Source organism: Salmo salar, chromosome 24, assembly GCF_965601325.2.
Source record: "Salmo salar chromosome 24, fSalSal1, whole genome shotgun sequence".
Taxonomy (NCBI): Eukaryota; Metazoa; Chordata; class Actinopteri; order Salmoniformes; family Salmonidae; genus Salmo; species Salmo salar.
This window is the reverse complement of record NC_138314.1, coordinates 3,283,382-3,302,275: the sequence shown is the minus strand read 5'-3', so window position 1 is coordinate 3,302,275 and position 18,894 is coordinate 3,283,382. Positions and strand designations below refer to the sequence as shown.

At 41.2% G+C, this 18,894-nt stretch overlaps 1 protein-coding gene across 1 annotated transcript in view; it reads left to right on the top strand.

Moving 5' to 3' along the window:
- LOC106584907 (coiled-coil domain-containing protein 60) overlaps nucleotides 1-18,894 on the top strand; it is a 55,129-nt gene that overhangs the window by 19,689 nt on the left and 16,546 nt on the right. Inside the window, exons 5-7 of the mRNA XM_014170572.3 lie at nucleotides 12,358-12,462; nucleotides 17,593-17,683; nucleotides 18,314-18,575. Coding sequence (XP_014026047.2) covers nucleotides 12,358-12,462; nucleotides 17,593-17,683; nucleotides 18,314-18,575 — 458 coding nt within the window. The remainder of the gene's footprint in view (nucleotides 1-12,357; nucleotides 12,463-17,592; nucleotides 17,684-18,313; nucleotides 18,576-18,894) is intronic.

The window sequence follows — 18,894 nt, the reverse complement described above, 5'->3', positions numbered from 1 at the left end:
TTTTGCCACAACTTTGGTAATATGCTTTGGGTCATTATCCATTTGGAAGACTCATTTGCGACCAAGCTTTAATTTCCTGACTGATGTCTTGAGATGTTGCTTCAATATATCCACATAATTTTGCTTCCTCATGATGCCATCTATTTTGTGAAGTGCACCAGTCCCTCCTGCAGCAAAGCACCCCCACAACATGACGCTGCCACCCCCATGCTTCATGGTTGGGATGGTGTTCTTCGGCTTGCAAGCCTCCCCCTTTTTCCTCCAAACATAACGATGGTCATTACGGCCAAACAGTTATATTTTTGTTTCATCAGACCAGAGGACATTTCTCCAAAAAGTCCGATCTTTGTCCCCATGTGCAATTGCAAACCATAGTCTGGCTTTTTTATGGCGGTTATGGAGCAGTGGCTTCTTCCTTGCTGAGCGGCCTTTCAGGTTATGTCGATATAGGACTCGTTTTACTGTGGATATAGATACTTTTGTACCTGTTTCCTACAGCATCTTCACAAGGTTCTTTGCTGTTCTGGGATTGATTTGCACTTCTCGCACCAAAGTACATTCATCTCTAGGAGACAGAACACGTCTCCTTCCTGAGCGGTATGACGGCTGCATGGTCCCATAATGTTTATACTTGCGTACTATTGTTTGTACAGATGAACATGGTACCTTCAAGCATTTGGAAATTGCTCTCAAGGATGAACCAGACTTGTGGAGGTCTACAATTTTTTTCTGAGGTCCTGGCTGATTTCTTTTGATTTTCCCATGATGTCAAGCTAAGAAGCACTGGTTTTGAAGGTAGGCCTTGAAATACATCCACAGGTACACCTTCAATTGACTCAAAGGATTTCAATTAACCTATCAGAAGCTTCTAAAGCCATGACATCATTTTCTGGAATATTCCAAGCTGTTTAAAGGCACAGTCAACTTAGTTTATGTAACCTTCTGACCCACTGGAATTGTGATACAGTGAAATATAAGTGAAATAATCTGTCTGTAAACATTTGTTGAAAAAATTACTTGTGTCATGCACAAAGTAGATGTCCTAACCGACTTGCCAAAACTATAGTTTGTTAACAAGAAATTTGTGGAGCGGTTGAAAAACAAGTGTTAATGACTCCAACCTAAGCGTATGTAAACTTCCGACTTCAACTATATTTGAGGCTATGTATTTTTGCAGGCTTTCATGGACAGTTTTGAATAAGTCTGACAAATAAGAATTGTATTTTAAAGAGGTAGTTCACCCAAATTACAAAATACTAAATGTTTGTGTCTTTACCTTGAAAGCAGTCTATGGACAAGGAGACTGCAATCTATGATTTGGTTACCCACTGCCATCAACCATTAATATGAATATTTCCTGTGTAAAGCCTTGGTGTAGTGATAACACTCCATGGCATGTGTCGCATACAACCTGAGAGCAGGGATCCATCCCTGTTTCCTACCTTGCATCTGTTTCTCCCATTTGCCTGTTTCCCCATTTCATTTCATTACTGTCTGAGTAGTGTGTCAAACCTGTCTGACGTAAATGTGTCAACCCCCCCCCCCCCGCCCAAAACAAATCATACTTTTTATTTAAACTTGATTTAACTCGGAAAGTCAGGTAAGAAGTTAAGAACAAATTCTTATATGTAACAAAGTCAGCGAATTTTGAGTGTACATTTAATGTTAATGTTCAAAGCATCCTAAATACACCTAAATGTTATTTTAAAAGTTAAATCAAGGGTGCAGTCTGTCTGCAGTTTTGATGAGGAAGTTTCAGGTTTGTTCATAAGATCTCAATATCTTTGCGTGGGTGCCATGGCGCTGTAAAGCAGCCTAAACAAAGAGCTCTTTAAATGTACATATTTTAGATTTTTAAGTGTTTTTGTTTGTTTCTTAAATCAGCTATTTTGTTTTTGATAAGTTGTTAAGTTGTTGATTGGATATATCTGGTGGTTGTTACCCACAGAATTGCAGGACTGATGACAGGTTGACTTGTCTGGTTTGGCTAGCTAGCTAGCTAGCTAGTTTGTGTTTAAAAAATGCATCTCAGCATCGGCTTCTTGATCAATGAGACCTGACTACATTATGAAAATGGCAGAGAGCTTGTGGTGAGGATGACTACTGCTCTGGGCTTTTTTGCGCTGTAGCAGCAGCAGAGGCTACACTTTAGTTGTGGAGGAGTATGAAGTCCAGGCTAGAGAGAGACTGAGCTGAGGATAACATCAGAGCCAGCATGCCAACTGCATCACCATGATCTGGCATCCACTGCATCACTGTCATCTGGCATCACCATCATTAAACTCAGTTTAGGAGCCTGAGATCGCTGATCTACTGAGGGAGTCATACTCTATGGCTATGACAATGTCATCCTGTCTTTTGTTTTGTTATGTCTTAAATGTGTTACCCAAGTATGCCTAGTAGGATAGGTTTACTATGCTTATGTTTAAACGTTATATGAGTACCACAGTGGAAATACGTTTTCAAACTTTTTTATGTAATCCTCAATGATTTTAAATCCACATGTGCGGCTGTATTGTGTTTCACATTGTCAAATAAATCGATCTATCTGTAACTGCATTGCCTCGTTTAAAACACATGAGAAAATAATTCAAAAGTTTTGGATATCTAGGAATCTCTACACCTTGAACACCTTCCTCTTGTCTCTGTCTATGTTTATAGATTTGTTCTGTGTCAAACAGATCTATATATGTCTTTCTGTCTTGTCAGTTATCCTTTTATTCCCTCTTTGTTAGTCATTACCACAACAACCCCAGCTTTAACCGAACAAATTGTCAACAGAACGTGATAAATAGTTAATATTTCAGTGTCTAATGATTGTCTGACAACTATTCTTGGTTTTAGTCTTTCGGATTCATATTATCTTTTTAGGATGTCCTTTCATAACAAATTCCTTTGATATGGCAGCTGAATCAGAGTTTGACATTTTGAAAAGGTGTCAGGTTTCTTCTCAGACAATCATTCTGGTTAGATGAGTGGGAATTGATTCATTCACACAAACAACAACTGCACCACAGTCAGACAGAGAGATCCCCATACAATGGCTTATGAGACAACTTTAGCTAGATAAAGCCAGTGCTCCTCTTTTAAACAGAGTAGAATTGATTGTATTGATTTCATGATTTAAAAAGTAATTAGACAAAAGGTGAACAAATTATCAAAAAAGTAGATAGTGAGCTGTTTACATACTACAGAGAACAGGCAGAGTGCTACTATGAATGAAGCCAACAACAGTAGGAAGAGCCATTGAGGCAGGGAATAAAGTGAAACCGCCTATCCTTTCACTCACTCTCTCTCTCCACCATACTGTCACCTGCAGTCAATCAGTAGTCTGTCACAATAACCAGGTTTCCATCCAACCTTTTATGCGAGTAAAGTACGTCAGATATAAAAAAAAATGTAATGACAGACTTGATGGAAACAGAACATTTTTCGGTAAACTTTCCTAATGTCGACAAAACAAAATAGGCTAGACAAGGTGGGATCTTTTTATTTTAGTAAAATTAATTATATAATAAAAAACACGAGCTGTCACGCACCCAGAAAAGAAGGGACAGTAATGTCGAAACTGTGGTAAATACCCAATAAATTACTGGGAGTTTATATATGGAGTGTGCGACTCTCTTCATTTTGATAGTAAAATGAATTATGCCATATCGGTGGAAACGCTTTTATGTGCAAATATTGATAGACTATAATAACATTAACATGAAGTACATTTTGAGTCAGGCGATGACATGTTGTGTGGTCCTCCCACTACGGCTCATCGGGAAAGCATACAGTTTATTAGGTTACAGATTAAATAAATAATGATGAACTTCACAGGGTGGTGAAAGTGCAAGGTGATGAGCTTGATGCTTCTTTCCAATAAATATCGAGGGTCGAATACTGGTGAGATGATAATCAATGCTTGACTGCCGTTTGACAAATAAAAATAATCTAGCTCATTTGTCTATAATAATAATCTCATAATGTAGGCTATATGCGTGATCTAGCCAATCTAACAACGCGCAGACAGCCTGTTGGCTAGAATCGTCAGTAGAGTTGAAAATACGATGGAAAGCCATTCATTTTTTATTCGGTACATGGGAATTAAACAACAAAAGGTATTTTCTGTTCACTATGTCATCACGCAACAAGTCAATTTGATGGAAACACATCTCTGGGGAAAATGCGCATATTGTTTTTATGAAGATTTTGGAATATTCGCATAAAAACTCTGTCGCCAATTGGATGGAAAACTAGCTCACGCCTCAAGGCCGTATTACCACATTCGTTACGCTACACCAGGAATGGGCAACTCCAGTCCTCGGCGGCCTGAGTTGCCCATTCCTGCATTACATAGACGTCTCCTCACACGTCAAACACAATATGGCCATCTCTCCCCTCCCCATCTCCCACTCCTCTCCACACGTTATTTTTCTATCACCCTCCTCCCCATCTCTCGCTCTGTCTATCTAACGTTATCTCTCTCACTCGCTCTTCTCCCTCTTCGCTCAAATGAGTGGGTGAGGTGGCCTTGATCAGAAAGTGGGGCAATTTTTCATTATCAAGACAGGGATGTGTGTTGGCAGTCCTGGCAGGGAGGGAGAGAAAGAGTGAGAGAGGGAGGGTGGGTGGATGGATGGGAGGCATATACAAATCTCTTAGATTAGGATCCATCAGAACACGGATAACAACCTTTGAAACATTGGTTATTTTCTGGCGGTTTCTCGGCTAACAGCAGGGGTATATTTTCCAGCGACAGTAGGCAGGTTCCATTGACTCAGGTTTATTCTACAATGTCGCAAAAAACACTGTGACTGACATGCGTAAGGGAAACAGCAGCTATAGGACAAATATTCTAAAGACAACATTGTTATCCATTCGGCATAAAATAAATGATTTTAAGGCACGTGACGTCATCACATAACTAGAAAGCTACGCTCCAGATGTAATTCTAAAAGCCTACTGCTTGCTAAATAAATTGTTCAACTATAATAATGTGTCTTTGCAGGACAAGGATTTTCTTGACTTTAAATAATGCATGAATTGCTTCGCCTTGCGTTTCTGTTTGGCTGGATGCAAGTTTTACCATCAAGTTATTTCATATCTAGGCTACCGGAGAGCAAGTTTCACTATGTCACGGACAGTGGCGATGCGTTGGCACATGATAATTATTAGAATATTGCAAATATTAGTAAATCTATCCCTGCTGGCTTTTGCGGACTGACTGAGACATTAAACATATATCCGGTAGCGCACACAGGCTGTCGCCAATTTATTAATGCGCAATTTGACTAAATGGATATTGGAAACACTTCTACAACTTAACATTTATTCGACACTAGGTTTTTGCGAAAACTTTATTTTCAATGTGAGGTAATAATGTCCAGCTGCTTTTATCGACACGACAGTTAAATGGAGAAGCACGGCAGCAGGCAACTGTCGCATTTATATTCTATGCAAACTTTCTAAATGTCGACAAAAAACAACTGGACAAGTGAATAATGGAAACGTAGTTGGTGATGTGAGTGTCTGAGGAAATGAAGTTGTACATTTGGAGTTGGGCTATGGGTGATAGATGACTCATAGCCTAGCTACACCACAGGAGGCTCCTGAGGGAAGAACAGCTCTCAATAATGACTAGAGTGGAGCATATGGAATGGCATGATGTATTTGATACCATTCCACCTATTCTCAGCTATTACCACAAGCCCGTTCTCCAAATGAAGGTGCCACCAACCTCTTATGAGCTACACTCCCAGAAAAAGGGTACAGTTAGGGTACAGTAGTGTTCCCTGTGGCATAGAAAGATCAATATACAAATAATGTACCTTCAGAGGTTCCTTTTTGGTACGTTTTAGGGTACATGTGCGAATAATCTAGTACATTTTTGTACCTAATATTTTTAATATAAAGGTACAATGATTATTTTTGGCCACCCGTGGTTGGAAGTGTTGTAACAGTTTAAGTGGTCTATGGTTATGTTAATTAAAGTTTAATCATGTTCTCTGCCAGTTCTGAAGTTTTTATAAAAGCTTACTTTATTTGACTATTTTCTACATTGTATAATAGTGAAGACATCAAAGCTATGAAATAATGCATATGGAATCATGTAGTAACCAAAAAAGTAATAAACAAATCAAAATATATTTTATATTTCAGATTATTCAAATAGCCACCCTTTGCCTTGATGACAGCTTTGCACACGCTTGGCATTCTCTCAACCAACTTCACCTGGAATGCTTTTCCAACAGTCTTAAAGGAGTTCCCACATATGCTGACCACGTGTTGCCTGCTTTTCCTTCACTCTGCTGTCCGACTCATCCCAAACCATCTCAATTTGGTTGAAGTCGGGGGATTGTGGATGCCAGGTCATCTGATGCAGCACTCCATCACTGTCCTTGGTAAAATAGCCCTTACACAGCTTGGAGGTGTGTTGGGTCATTGTCCAGTTGAAAAACAGATGATAGTCCTACAAAGCCCAAAACAGATGGGATGGCGTATCGCTGCAGAATGCTGTGGAATGTGTGCCTTAAATTCTAAATAAATCACAGACAGTGTCACCAGCAAAGCACCCCCACACCATAACAGCTCATCCTCCATGCTTTACGGTGGGAAATACACATGCGGAGAACATCCGTTCACCCACACCACTTCTCACAAAAACACGGAACCAAAAATCTCAAATTTGGACTCATCAGACCAAAGGACAAATTTCCACCGAAGAATGTCCATTGCTCGTGATTCTTGGCCCAAGCAAGTCTCTTCTTTTTATTGGTGTCTTTTAGTAGTGGTTTCTTTGCAGCAATTTGACCATGAAGGCCTGATTCACACAGTCGCCTCTGAACAGTTGATGTTGAGATGTGTCTGTTACTTGAACTCTGTGAAGCATTTATTTGGGCAGCAATTTCTGAGGCTGGTAACTCTAATGAACTTATCCTCTGCAGCAGAGGTAACTCTGGGTCTTCCATTTCTGTGGCGGTCCTCATGAGAGCCAGTTTCATCATAGAGCTTGATGGTTTTTGCGACTGCACTTGAAGAAAATGTTCCTTATTGACTGACCTTCATGTCTTAAAGTAAGATTGGACTGTCGTTTCTCTTTGCTTATTTGAGCTGTTCTTGCCATAATATGGACTTGGTCTTTTACCAAATAGGGCTATCTTCTGTATACCCCACCCTACCTTGTCACAACACAACTGATTGGCTCAAACGCATTAAGAATGAAAGCAATTCCACAAATTAACTAGTTAAGAAGGCCCACCTGTTAACCTGTTAGGGCTAGGGGGCAGTATTGACACGGCCGGATAAAAAACGTACCCGATTTAATCTGGTTACTACTCCTGCCCAGTAACCAGAATATGCTAGAATATAATATAATAGAATATAATTATTGGCTTTGGATATAAAACACCCTAAAGTTTCTAAAACTGTTTGAATGGTGTCTGTGAGTATAACAGAACTCATATGGCAGGCAAAAACCTGAGAGGATTCTATATGGGAAGTGGCCTGTCTGACAAGTTGTTGTTCATCTGGGCTCTTTTTATTGAAGACTGAGGATCTTTGCTCTAACGTGACACTTCCTACGGCTCCCATAGGCTCTCAGAGCCCGGGAAAAAGCTGAACGATATCGAGGCAGCCTCTGGCTGAAACACATTATCGCTTTTGGCAAGTGGCCGATCAGAGTACTATGGGCTTAGGCGCGTGCACGAGTTGACCCCGTGCTTTATTTTCTTTCGTCTGTTTACCTAAATGCAGATTCCCGGTCGGAATATTATCGCTTTTTTATGAGAAAAATGGCATAAAAATGGATTTTAAACAGCGGTTGACATGCTTCGAAGTACTGTAATGGAATATTTAGAATTTTTTTGTCACGAAATGCGCCATGCTCGTAACCCTTATTTACCCTTTCGGATAGTGTCTTGAACGCACGAACAAAACGCCGCTATTTGGATATAACTATGGATTATTTTGAACCAAACCAACATTTGTTATTGAAGTAGAAGTCCTGGGAGTGCATTCTGACGAAGAACAGCAAAGGTAATAACATTTTTCTTATAGTAAATCTGACTTTGGTGAGTGCTAAACTTGCTGGGTGTCTAAATAGCTAGCCCTGTGATGCCGGGCTATCTACTGAGAATATTGCAAAATGTGCTTTCACCGAAAAGCTATTTTAAAATCGGACATATCGAGTGCATAGAGGAGTTCTGTATCTATAATTCTTAAAATAATTGTTATGCTTTTTGTGAACGCTTATCGTGAGTAATTTAGTAAATTCCCCGGAAGTTTGCGGGGGGTATGCTAGTTCTGAACGTCACATGCTAATGTAAAAAGCTGTTTTTTGATATAAATATGAACTTGATTGAACAAAACATGCATGTATTGTATAACATAATGTCCTAGGTGTGTCATCTGATGAAGATCATCAAAGGTTAGTGCTGCATTTAGATGTCTTCTGGGTTTTTGTGACATTATATGCTAGCTTGAAAAATGGGTGTCTGATTATTTCTGGCTGGGTACTCTGCTGACATAATCTAATGTTTTGCTTTCGTTGTAAAGCCTTTTTGAAATCGGACAGTGTGGTTAGATTAACGAGAGTCTTGTCTTTAAAATGGTGTAAAATAGTCATATGTTTGAGAAATTGAAGTAATAGCATTTCTAAGGTATTTGAATATCGCGCCACGGGATTACACTGGCTGTTGCGTAGGTGGGACGATTTCGTCCCACCTAGCCCAGAGAGGTTAATTGAAATGCATTCCAGGTGACTACCTCATGAAGCTGGTTGAGAGAATGCCAAGGGTGTGCAAAGCTGTCATTAAGGCAAAGGGTGGCTATTTGAAGAATCTCAAATCTAAAATATATTTTGATTTATTTAACACTTTTTTGGTTACTACATGATTCCATACATGTTCTTTCATAGTTTTGATGTCTTCACTATTATTCTACAATGTTGAAAATAGTAAAAATAAAGAAAAACCATTGAATGAGTAGGTGTTTCCAAACCTTTGACCGGTAGTGTACATAAGAGCAGGTGACAATAAAGAGCTGTAATTAATATTGTAGTGACCTTAATCTAACAATGAGCATTTCAATTCCAATTAATTCAGAAATTCAACCCAATTCCAATTCCAAATGTATTTAATTGAAAAGCATTGAAGAGAAATGTGTACTTCTTGAATTGAAATGGAATTGACTCCAACTCTGGCTCTGAGCAAGGTTATTATAGTAAATTAAAATGGAAACTAAAATGAAAACTAATCATGAAAAAAGGATTTAGTAAACTGAATTAAAATAAGGAAACTGAATTTGAAAAACGAAAACTATACTGAAAGTTTTATCTTTGACTACAAAACGAATTATAAATAAAAAAAAAACATCATGAATTATGTCAATTTGTTTTACAAAATTTTGGGGAAAAATCGGATGGGGTTTTCAAAGGAGTTCTCAAGCTTTTTTAATGGGGGATGCAAGCTTCTGAATCTGGCGGGTAAATGCTTCAAGGAGATGGCTTTGTTTCAAATTGGTCCTAGTTTATGCATCACTATCACCAAGCTAAGGGAACAAATCCACTAGGTTCCTCCTCTAACGTTCCCCTAACATTGTTTTAACATTCCCCATTCCCCTAATGTCCCCCCCCCTAACGTTGTTTTAACATTTCCCATTCCCTTAACACTCCTCCCCTAACGTTCCACCCTTAACGTTCCTTCCCAACATACCCCTCACATTCCTCCCCTAACATTCCTCCCTAACGTTCCCCCCTTCCGTTACCCCTTGTGTTCCCCTAACGTTTCCACCGCTAACGTTCCCCTAACATTCCTCCCATAATGTTCCCCCAACGTTTCTCCCTTAACGTTCTTCCCCTAACATTTCCCAAACAATATTGTCCCCCAACATTTTTGGGCCAAAACTTTAATAGGATTTTATCTGGCAGGTAAAAAGTTGCCAGGGGATGGCTTTGTTTCAAATGGGCCTAGCTTGTGCATCACTATCACTAGCTATCACTAGCTAAGGGACGAAATCCAGTAGGTTGCTAGCCTAACCTAAGGCCACCATACTTTATATCTGTAACACTAAAACTGAAACTAAATACACTACATGTCCAAATGTAACGTTCTTCGTCGTCTGATAATGAGAAATCATTGTCAGAGAAAGTGGACCAATACGCAGCAAATGTATTTGGACACCCCATCACATTAGTGGATTTGGCTATTTCAGCCACACCCGTTGCTACCATGCAATCTTCATAGACAAATATTGGCAGTAGAATGGCCCCTACTGGAGAGCTCAGTAACTTTCAATGTGGCACCATCATAGGATGCCACCATTCCAACAAGTCAGTTCATCAAATTTCTGCCCTGCTAGAGCTTCCCCGGTCAGCTGTAAGTGCTGTTTGTCACGTCCTGACCAGTAATAGGGGTTATTTGTTATTGTAGTTTGGTCAGGACGTGGCAGAGGGTATTTGTTGTATGTGGTTCGGGGTGGTGGTTTGTTTAGTAGGGTATTTGATTTATGTATTCCGGGGTTTTTTGGGCACTGTTCTATGTTAGTGTATTTCTATGTTCTGTCTAGTCTTTTGTATTTCTATGTTTTGTTAATTGGGGTTGGAGGCAGGTGTTTTCTAGTTGTCTCTGATTGAGAGTCCTATATATAGGTATGTGTTTGTTGAGTGCTTTGTGGGAGATTGTTCTGTGTATATCCTTGTGCCTTACCAGCCTGTGAATAGTCGTTGTGTATGTGTTTATTTTGGTTCTCCTTCTTGTCCCATAATAAAAACAAGATGAGTACACATAACCCTGCTGCGTATTGGTCCACTTTCTCTGACAATGATTTCTCATTATCAGACGACGAAGAACGTTACACTGTTATTGTGCAGTGACAACGTCTAAGCCAACAATGGCTCAGTTGCGAAGTGGTAGGCCACACAAGCTCACAGAATGGGACCGCCGAGTGCTGTAGCGCGTAAAAACCGTCTGTTCTCGGTTGGACACTCGCTACCGAGTTCCAAACTGCCTCTGGAAGCAATGTCAGCACAAGAACTGTTGGCTGGAGCTTCATGAAATGGGTTTTCATGGTCGAGCAGCCTCACCCAGGCCTACGATCACTATGCGCAATGCCAAGCGTCGGCTGGAGTGGCGTAAAGCTCGCCACCACGAATCTGGGTTTGGCGGATGCCAGGGAAAAGCTACCCGCCTGAATGCATAGTGCCAACTGTAAAGTTTGGTGGAGGAGGAATTATGGTCTGGGGCTATTTTTCATGGTTCTGGCTAGGCCCCTTAGTTCCAGTGAAGGAAATCTTGACATTGTAGACAATTCTGTGCTTCCAACTTTGTGGCAACAGTTTTGGGAATGCCCTTTCCTGTTTCAGCATGACAATGCCCCCTTGCACAAAGTGAGGTCAATACAGAAATAGTTTGTTGAGATTGGTGTGGAAGAACTTGACTGCCTTGCACAGAGCCCTGACCTCAACCCCATCTAACACCTTTAGGATGAATTGGAACGCCGACTGTGAGCCAGGCCTAATCACCCAACATCAGCGCCCGACCTCACTAATGCTGTTGTGGCTGAATAGAAGCAAGTCCCCGCAGAAATGTTCCAACATCTAGCGGAAAGCCTTCCCAGAAAAGTGTGGGCTGTTATAGCAGGAAAGGGGGGACCAATACCATATTAATGCCCATGAATTTGGAATGAGAAGTTCGATGAGCAGGTGTCCACATACTTTTGGCCATGTAGTGTAATATAAAAACAAAATGTGAATAGTTTATGAAACTAAAACTCAGTAAAACTATCAGGTCTCAGGTAAGACCCAAGTGCAGACTGTTGAAGTAACATTGTTTATTGTAACAGGGGCAGGCAAACGACAGGTCAAGGCAGGCAGGGGTCGATAATCCAGAATAGTGGGGCCAAGGTACAGGACGGCAGGCAGGCCCATGTCAGTAATCCAGAGTAGGGGCAAAGACACAGGACGGCAGGCAGGCTCAGAGTCAGGACAGGCAAGGGTCAAAACCAGGAGGATGAGGAAAAAGAGATACTGGGGAAAAGCAGGAGCTGAGACAAACCGCTGGTTCACTTGAACAAACAAGATGAACTGGCAACAGACAAACAGAGAACACAGGTATAAATACACAGGGGATAAGTGGTGAAGATGGGCGACACCTGGAGGGGGGTGGAGACAAGCACAAGGACAGGTGAAACAGATCAGGGCGTGACATAAAACTAGCAAATCAGGTCTGAAAACTAACTGAAACTAAACTGAATTTCAAATGACAAATTGAAAAACTAATAGAAATAGAAAAGGAAAATAAAAACGAAAAACTATAATAACCTTCCCTCTCAGGACTTCTGCATGCACTATAAGTATTGTTCTTGTTCTTTTAGAGGGCCCATTTTCCGCCAGCTGTGCTGTCTGAACTGGTTGCTGGAGGCCCTGACTCTGGACAGGACTGGGAGAGCTGGACCAGTCACGTCCTGCTGGGATCTCAAGTAAGTCACTGGTCACAGGTCAGAAGTAATTTTATGGACCCCAGGCAGCTTGGGTTGGGTTAGCTATTGTGTTGTTGCTACATAGTGATTGGGCAGAGGCCAGGACTGAATCACAGTCTTGACCAGGGTTGGGGAGTAACTGATCACATGTAGTCTGATTACCCATAAAACTGTGACTAATCAGTTACGTTTCCAGCAAAAATATTGTAATCAGATTACAGATACTTTTGAAAAACTAGATTGGCTTACTTTTAAATTCAGAAAGGATGTTTGTGAAAAAATACATTATGACACATCTGTTTTCTCAATGGCATTTAATTCAACATGTAAAAAAAGCACAAGTTTAAGTTTGTTCCACCTGAGCGAGTCTGACCAGAAGTTAGAGACCACTATGATGACACACCAAATGCATTTGATGGATACTTTTTGTCTTCTTCAGATGCCCCTGTTGGGGCTAGGGAGCAGTATTTTCAGGGCCGGATAAAAAACGTACCCGATTTAAACTGGTTACTACTCTTGCCCAGAAACGAGAATATGCATATAATTAGTAGATTTGGATAGAAAACACCCTAAAGTTTCTAAAACTGTTTGAATGGTGTCTGTGAGTATAACAGAACTCATATGGCAGGCCAAAACCTGAGAAGATTCCATACAGGAAGTGCCCTGTCTGACAATTTGTTGTCCTTCTGTTGCATCTCTATCGAAAATACAGCATCTGTGCTGTAACGTGACACTTTCTAAGGCTTCCATTGGCTCTCTAAAGCCGCCAGAAAGTGGAATGGGGTGTCTGTCTCTGGGCAAAGTACAGCAGCAGAGTTTAAGTGGTCAGCCTGGGGACAGTGAGACTGAGATGCGCGTTCACGAGACTTCTCCATTTTTTTTCTTTCAGCCTTTGAATGAATACAACGTTGCCCGGTTGGAATATTATCGCTATTTTACGAGGAAAATAGCATAAAAATTGATTTTAAACAGCGTTTGACATGCTTCTAAGTACAGTAATGGAATATTTTGACATTTTTTGTCACAAAATCGTATAGTGACCTGAACGCACGAACAAAACGGAGGTATTTGGATATAACTATGGATTATTTGGAACCAAAACAACATTTGTTGTTGAAGTAGAAGTCCTGGGAGTGCATTCTGACAAAGAACAGCAAAGGTAATCCAATGTTTCTAATAGTAATTCTGAGTTTAGTGAGCCCCAAACTTGGTGGGTGTCAAATTAGCTAGCCTGTGATGGCCGAGCTATGTACTCAGAATATTGCAAAATGTGCTTTCGGCGAAAAGCTATTTTAAAATTTGACATAGCGTTTGCATAAAGGAGTTCTGTATCTATAATTCTTAAAATAATTTCTGTATTTTGTCAACGTTTATCGTGAGTAATTTAGTAAATTCACCGGAAGTTTTCAGTGGGTATGCTAGTTCTGAACATCACATGCTGTCACGGTTTTCGTCGGTAATGGAGGACCAAAACGCAGCAGGTATGTGTAAGCTCATCTTGACGTTTATTAACTTCCCAAAATGAACACCAAAATAACAAAACAAGTGAATGAACGATATACAGCCAGTCTGGCAAGGCACAAGGCTAAACACAAAACAATCTCCCACAAACACACAGACAAACACACCCAACTAATATAGGACTTCCAATCAAAGGCAACACCACACAGCTGCCTTCAATTGGAAGTCCACCCCAATTAACTCTACATAGAAACACACTTACTAGACTACACATAGAAATACATAAACATAGACCATAAACCAAAAACCCGGAAATACTAAATCAAACATCCTTTTACCAAAACACCACCCCGGACCACATAAAACAAATACCCTCTGCCACGTCCTGACCAAACTACAATAACAATTAACCCTTATACTGGCCAGGACGTGACACATGCTAATGTAAAAAGCTGTTTTTTGATATAAATATGAACTTGATTGAACAAAACATGCATGTATTGTATAACATAATGTCCTAGGAGTGTCATCTGATGAAGATCATCAAAGGTTAGTGCTGCATTTAGCTGTGGTTTTGGTTTTTGTGACATATATGCTTGCTTTGAAAATGGCTGTGTGATTATTTTTGGCAGGGTACTCTCCTGACATAATCTAATGTTTTGCTTTCGCTGTAAAGCCTTTTTGAAATCGGACAATGTGGTTAGATTAACGAGAGTCTTGTCTTTAAAATGGTGTAAAATAGTCATATGTTTGAGAAATTGAAGTTATAGCATCTTTGAGGTATTTGTATTTCGCGCCACGCGATTCCACTGGCTGTTGACTAGGGTGGGACGCAAACGTCCCACCTAGCCCATAGAAGTTAAGGGGAAAGTGATCAAAAAAGTTATCAGATTATGTTACTGAGTTTGGGTAATCCAAAAACTACATTACAGGTTACAATTTTGGACAGGTAACTAGTAACTGTAACAGATTACATTTTGAAAGTAACCTACTCAACCCTGATGATGACTAACATAATCATCAGGGATTGGCTCATCAACACTGTTAACTCTTGACCCCAACCAGAGTAGAGCAGGGCAGTATGCTGTGTTTCAGTTCACCAACACAACACACAGCATCTGTAACATATCCCAATCACTTTGAGTCAGCCACAGAGCCACCGTTCACGTCAGGCTGTAGAGACACAGGCTATGTTACAGTAGCATATCAATGGAAAGAAGGCATACCCAAACGTGCTTCAGCCCAGAACATTGCTTACCCCAGGATACTACAACTGTTGACTATCCAGGACAATAAAGAAAAAGGAGCACTATGTTGCTGCATACATCAGATTTATTGACAGGACAAGAAAACAATCGGCTACGTTTCGGCATGAATCGCCTTCATCAGAGCCTTTTTCCCCAGGATAGTCACCAGTTGAAGTATCCTGGGGTAAGGAATGTTTTTTGGACAGAAGCATGTCACTTAGAATGCCCAATAAATTGTTTAATTCTACAGTAAGCGCTATGCTAGTAAGGATATTGGAACAGAGGCTCAGATATGAGTGTGGTTCATACAGGAAGCCTGGGGCTGAGGCAGACAGACAGTGGTAAATGAACTATAAACCAAACCCTCGGGGGGTAGAGCAGAGAGAAGAGATTGCATTCCTCCATCTCCACGTCCCCTCAGGTTCACTATATACCTCCCCTGATACTGACCCAACACAGGAAGGGAGGAGACAGAGATTGAGTAGAAAACCCACCCTACTCTGCCATGCTGTACAGCACCAAGCTACATAACCATAACTCAAACCCACTGTCATAACCATTTCCATTCCTTTCACTGACAATACTATTATCATGATACACAGAGGATATAGATTTCTTCCTCTCTCTCAATCTTATTTTCTCTCTCTGGCACTTTCTCTTCCTCTCACACTTTTTTTTTCATCGTTCACTATCTTGCTCTGACTGCAGCCTTCCCATCTTCTCTCATCTTTTTCTTCTTTTCACATTTTCAATCCCTCTATATTTGTCTCTCTTTCCTAATATAGAGGTGGGAATGAGTACCCTGAAATGCTAATGATTTGAATGCTCTGCTTCTTAAGGTGTCAGACGAGACACTGAGAGGCAGAATGGATGGATTCAGGAAATGTATAAAGCGCTGTCTCTGTGCTCTGCTCTCACAATGGGGCTTGGTAGAATGTATTAGGAAATCATCACCCATCTCACTCTGGAAGTGTTGAATTAGTGATGGGAAAAGAGGAGGGAGCGGAGAGGGATGGAGTGCAAAAAACAGTATGTCACAAAAGCGCTCCTCGGAGTATTGCAAGTAACTGCCTTGAGGCCCTTCCGTCCTCACTGACTCTGCTCTGAATCACATTTCCTATCAGTTTAAGCTTTATGGGAGAAATTATACAGTAGAAGTATTACAGAGAGAGACTGAAATCATATCACAAGGTTATTATAGTACTACAGCGGTTTCCAACAAATCAAATCACATTTTATTGGTCGCATACACGTGATTGGCAGATGTTATTGCGGGTGTAGCGAAATGTTTGTTTCTAGCTCCGACAGTGCAGTAATATTAAACAAATTATAACCAAGAATTTTTTATACTAGGTAAGTGAGTTAAGAACAAATTCGTATTTACTATGACAGCCTACCAGGGAACAGTGGGTTAACTGCCTTGTTCAGGGGCAGAACGACAGATTCTTACCTAGTCAGCTCAGGGATTCGATCCAGCAACCTTTCGATTACAAGCTCGAACCACTAGGCTACCTGCCACTAGGCTACCTGCCGCCCCATACACACAAATGTAAGTAGGAATGAATTAAGACTATATACATATGGACGAGCGATGTCAGAGCGGAACGGACTAAGATACAGTAGAAAAGTATAGAAAACAGTATATGCATATGAGATGAGTAATGCAAGATATGTAAACATTATTAAGTGAATGAGATACCGTAGAGAAAACAGTATATCCACATGAGATGAGCAATGCCAGATATGTAAACAATAAGTGAGATACCGTAGAACAGTATAGAATACAGTATATACATATGAGATGAGTAATGCAAGATATGTAAACATTATTAAGTTACTAAGATACAGTAGAATAGTATAGAATACAGTATAAACAAATGAGATGAGTAATGCCAGATATGTACACTACCTTTCAAAAGTTTGGGGTCACTTTGAAATGTCCTTGTTTTTGAAAGAAAAGCACATTCTCTTTCAAGGGAGTACAGGTGGAGTCTGAGCACACACCCTTGTGGTTAGAGCGTTGGACTAGTAACTAGTAAAGGTTGCAAGATCGAATCCATGAGCTGACAAGGTAAAAAATCTGTTCTACCCATGAACAAGGCAGTTAACCCACTGTTCCTAGGCTGTCATTGAGAGTAAGAATTTGTTCTTAACTGACTTGCCTAGTTAAAAAAAGGATAAGTGGAGGTGATGTTTCCTACCTTCACAACTTGTGTGTGTGTGCAGTGATTAAAAAAAATCAAGCTAGTGAATTTGGATAATGGTCAGGGTCTTGCCATTCCAAGGCTGTGTATGTGTGCATGCCTCTCTTTGTCCCCACTCCAAGGCTGGGTGGTGGAGACAAGGAAGGTCGCAGTGTAATGAATATATCTCAACCCACACACAGAACCCCGCTAAACACTTATTTTCTCCTGTTACCCAGGGACCCTGGCCAAGGAAAAACCACCATAAAGACCCTGAATAAAGAGAGAGCCATTGAGACCAAATGGGACCAGTTTGTGTCTCTGCAAAAGGTTTTTGGGCTTTTCTTTTATCTCTCTATGCCTATCCACCTCTTGAGTTTAATTCTGGGGTTACGTCCTTAAAAGGGTTGTCACTTAGTCATATTACCTGCTTCAGAGGAGGCAGATCAAGCCGTACAACACACACACACAAACACACCCATACATAGACATTGGTCGCACACTCACACACGCACACAGCCAGACACATACACACTCCTTGGGGATGCTTGTCTGTGTGTATCTGTGGCAGTAGAGGACATTAGGAGAGCTAAGCACTGTTGCAGCTGAAGTCTTGTGCTCCTCTCCTCTCCTGCTCTCACACATACACACACACACACACACACACAGAGACACACTGATAGACAGGCTGGAGAGAGGGAAGGGCACAGGGGAGAGAGAAAAAGAGATGGAGAGAGGAAAGGGAGATACGTGACTGTCTCCTCTGCAAATCCTCATACTGTCTGTCCTCCTCAGCCAAGGAGATGTGTTTGTGTGTGTCTGCTTGCCTGCATGCCTGTCTGTCTGTGTATGTACGTGAGTCTCTGTGTGCCTGTGCATATGCAAGGCTCTAGGTGCGCTTTTATGAAAATCTATGCGTGGAAATCCCCTCTGACATCTCCTCCTCACCTCATCCCCCAGCCACGTAGAACAGGCTCCAGGCCCTCCCGCTCCTCCTCTGGTCGTCTGTACCTGTTGAAGGGGTCCTCCCTGAGCGTAGCCTCCTCCTCAGCTCTCACCACCCCTACCCTTCTGGGCAGCCTGTCCTCCCTGGGCCCTGGCATAGAAGACACTGGAGCTACATTAACTGGAGCTATAGTGACTGCCACTGGAACCAGCCAGGATAGTGCGGAGCAACCAGGAGCAGGAGGGGACTCCGAGACAGAGCTGCCCATGTCAGAGTGTAAGTAAATAGAGTCTTGTATGAAATATTCAGAGGGTTCTCTGTGGTAAAAATGGGTGCAATATGGTGAAACCTGAGGGGTAGTGTGTGTGCGCCGGTTGTGTCTGTGTGCAGGGTTCAATGGGGTAGTTTTGTGTAGGAAACACCTCTCTCCTCATCTTTCTCTGTGTGTTATATTCTGGTTCCTCTTTGGAGCTGTGTGTGTGTGTAGAGGAGGTGATGTGTGTGCCGGGACACGCTCATTACTCTATGTCATCTGGTTCTGCGTTTTTGGAGCCAGAATGAGCCCTATCTGTTTCCCATCAGCCCTGTCACTCTG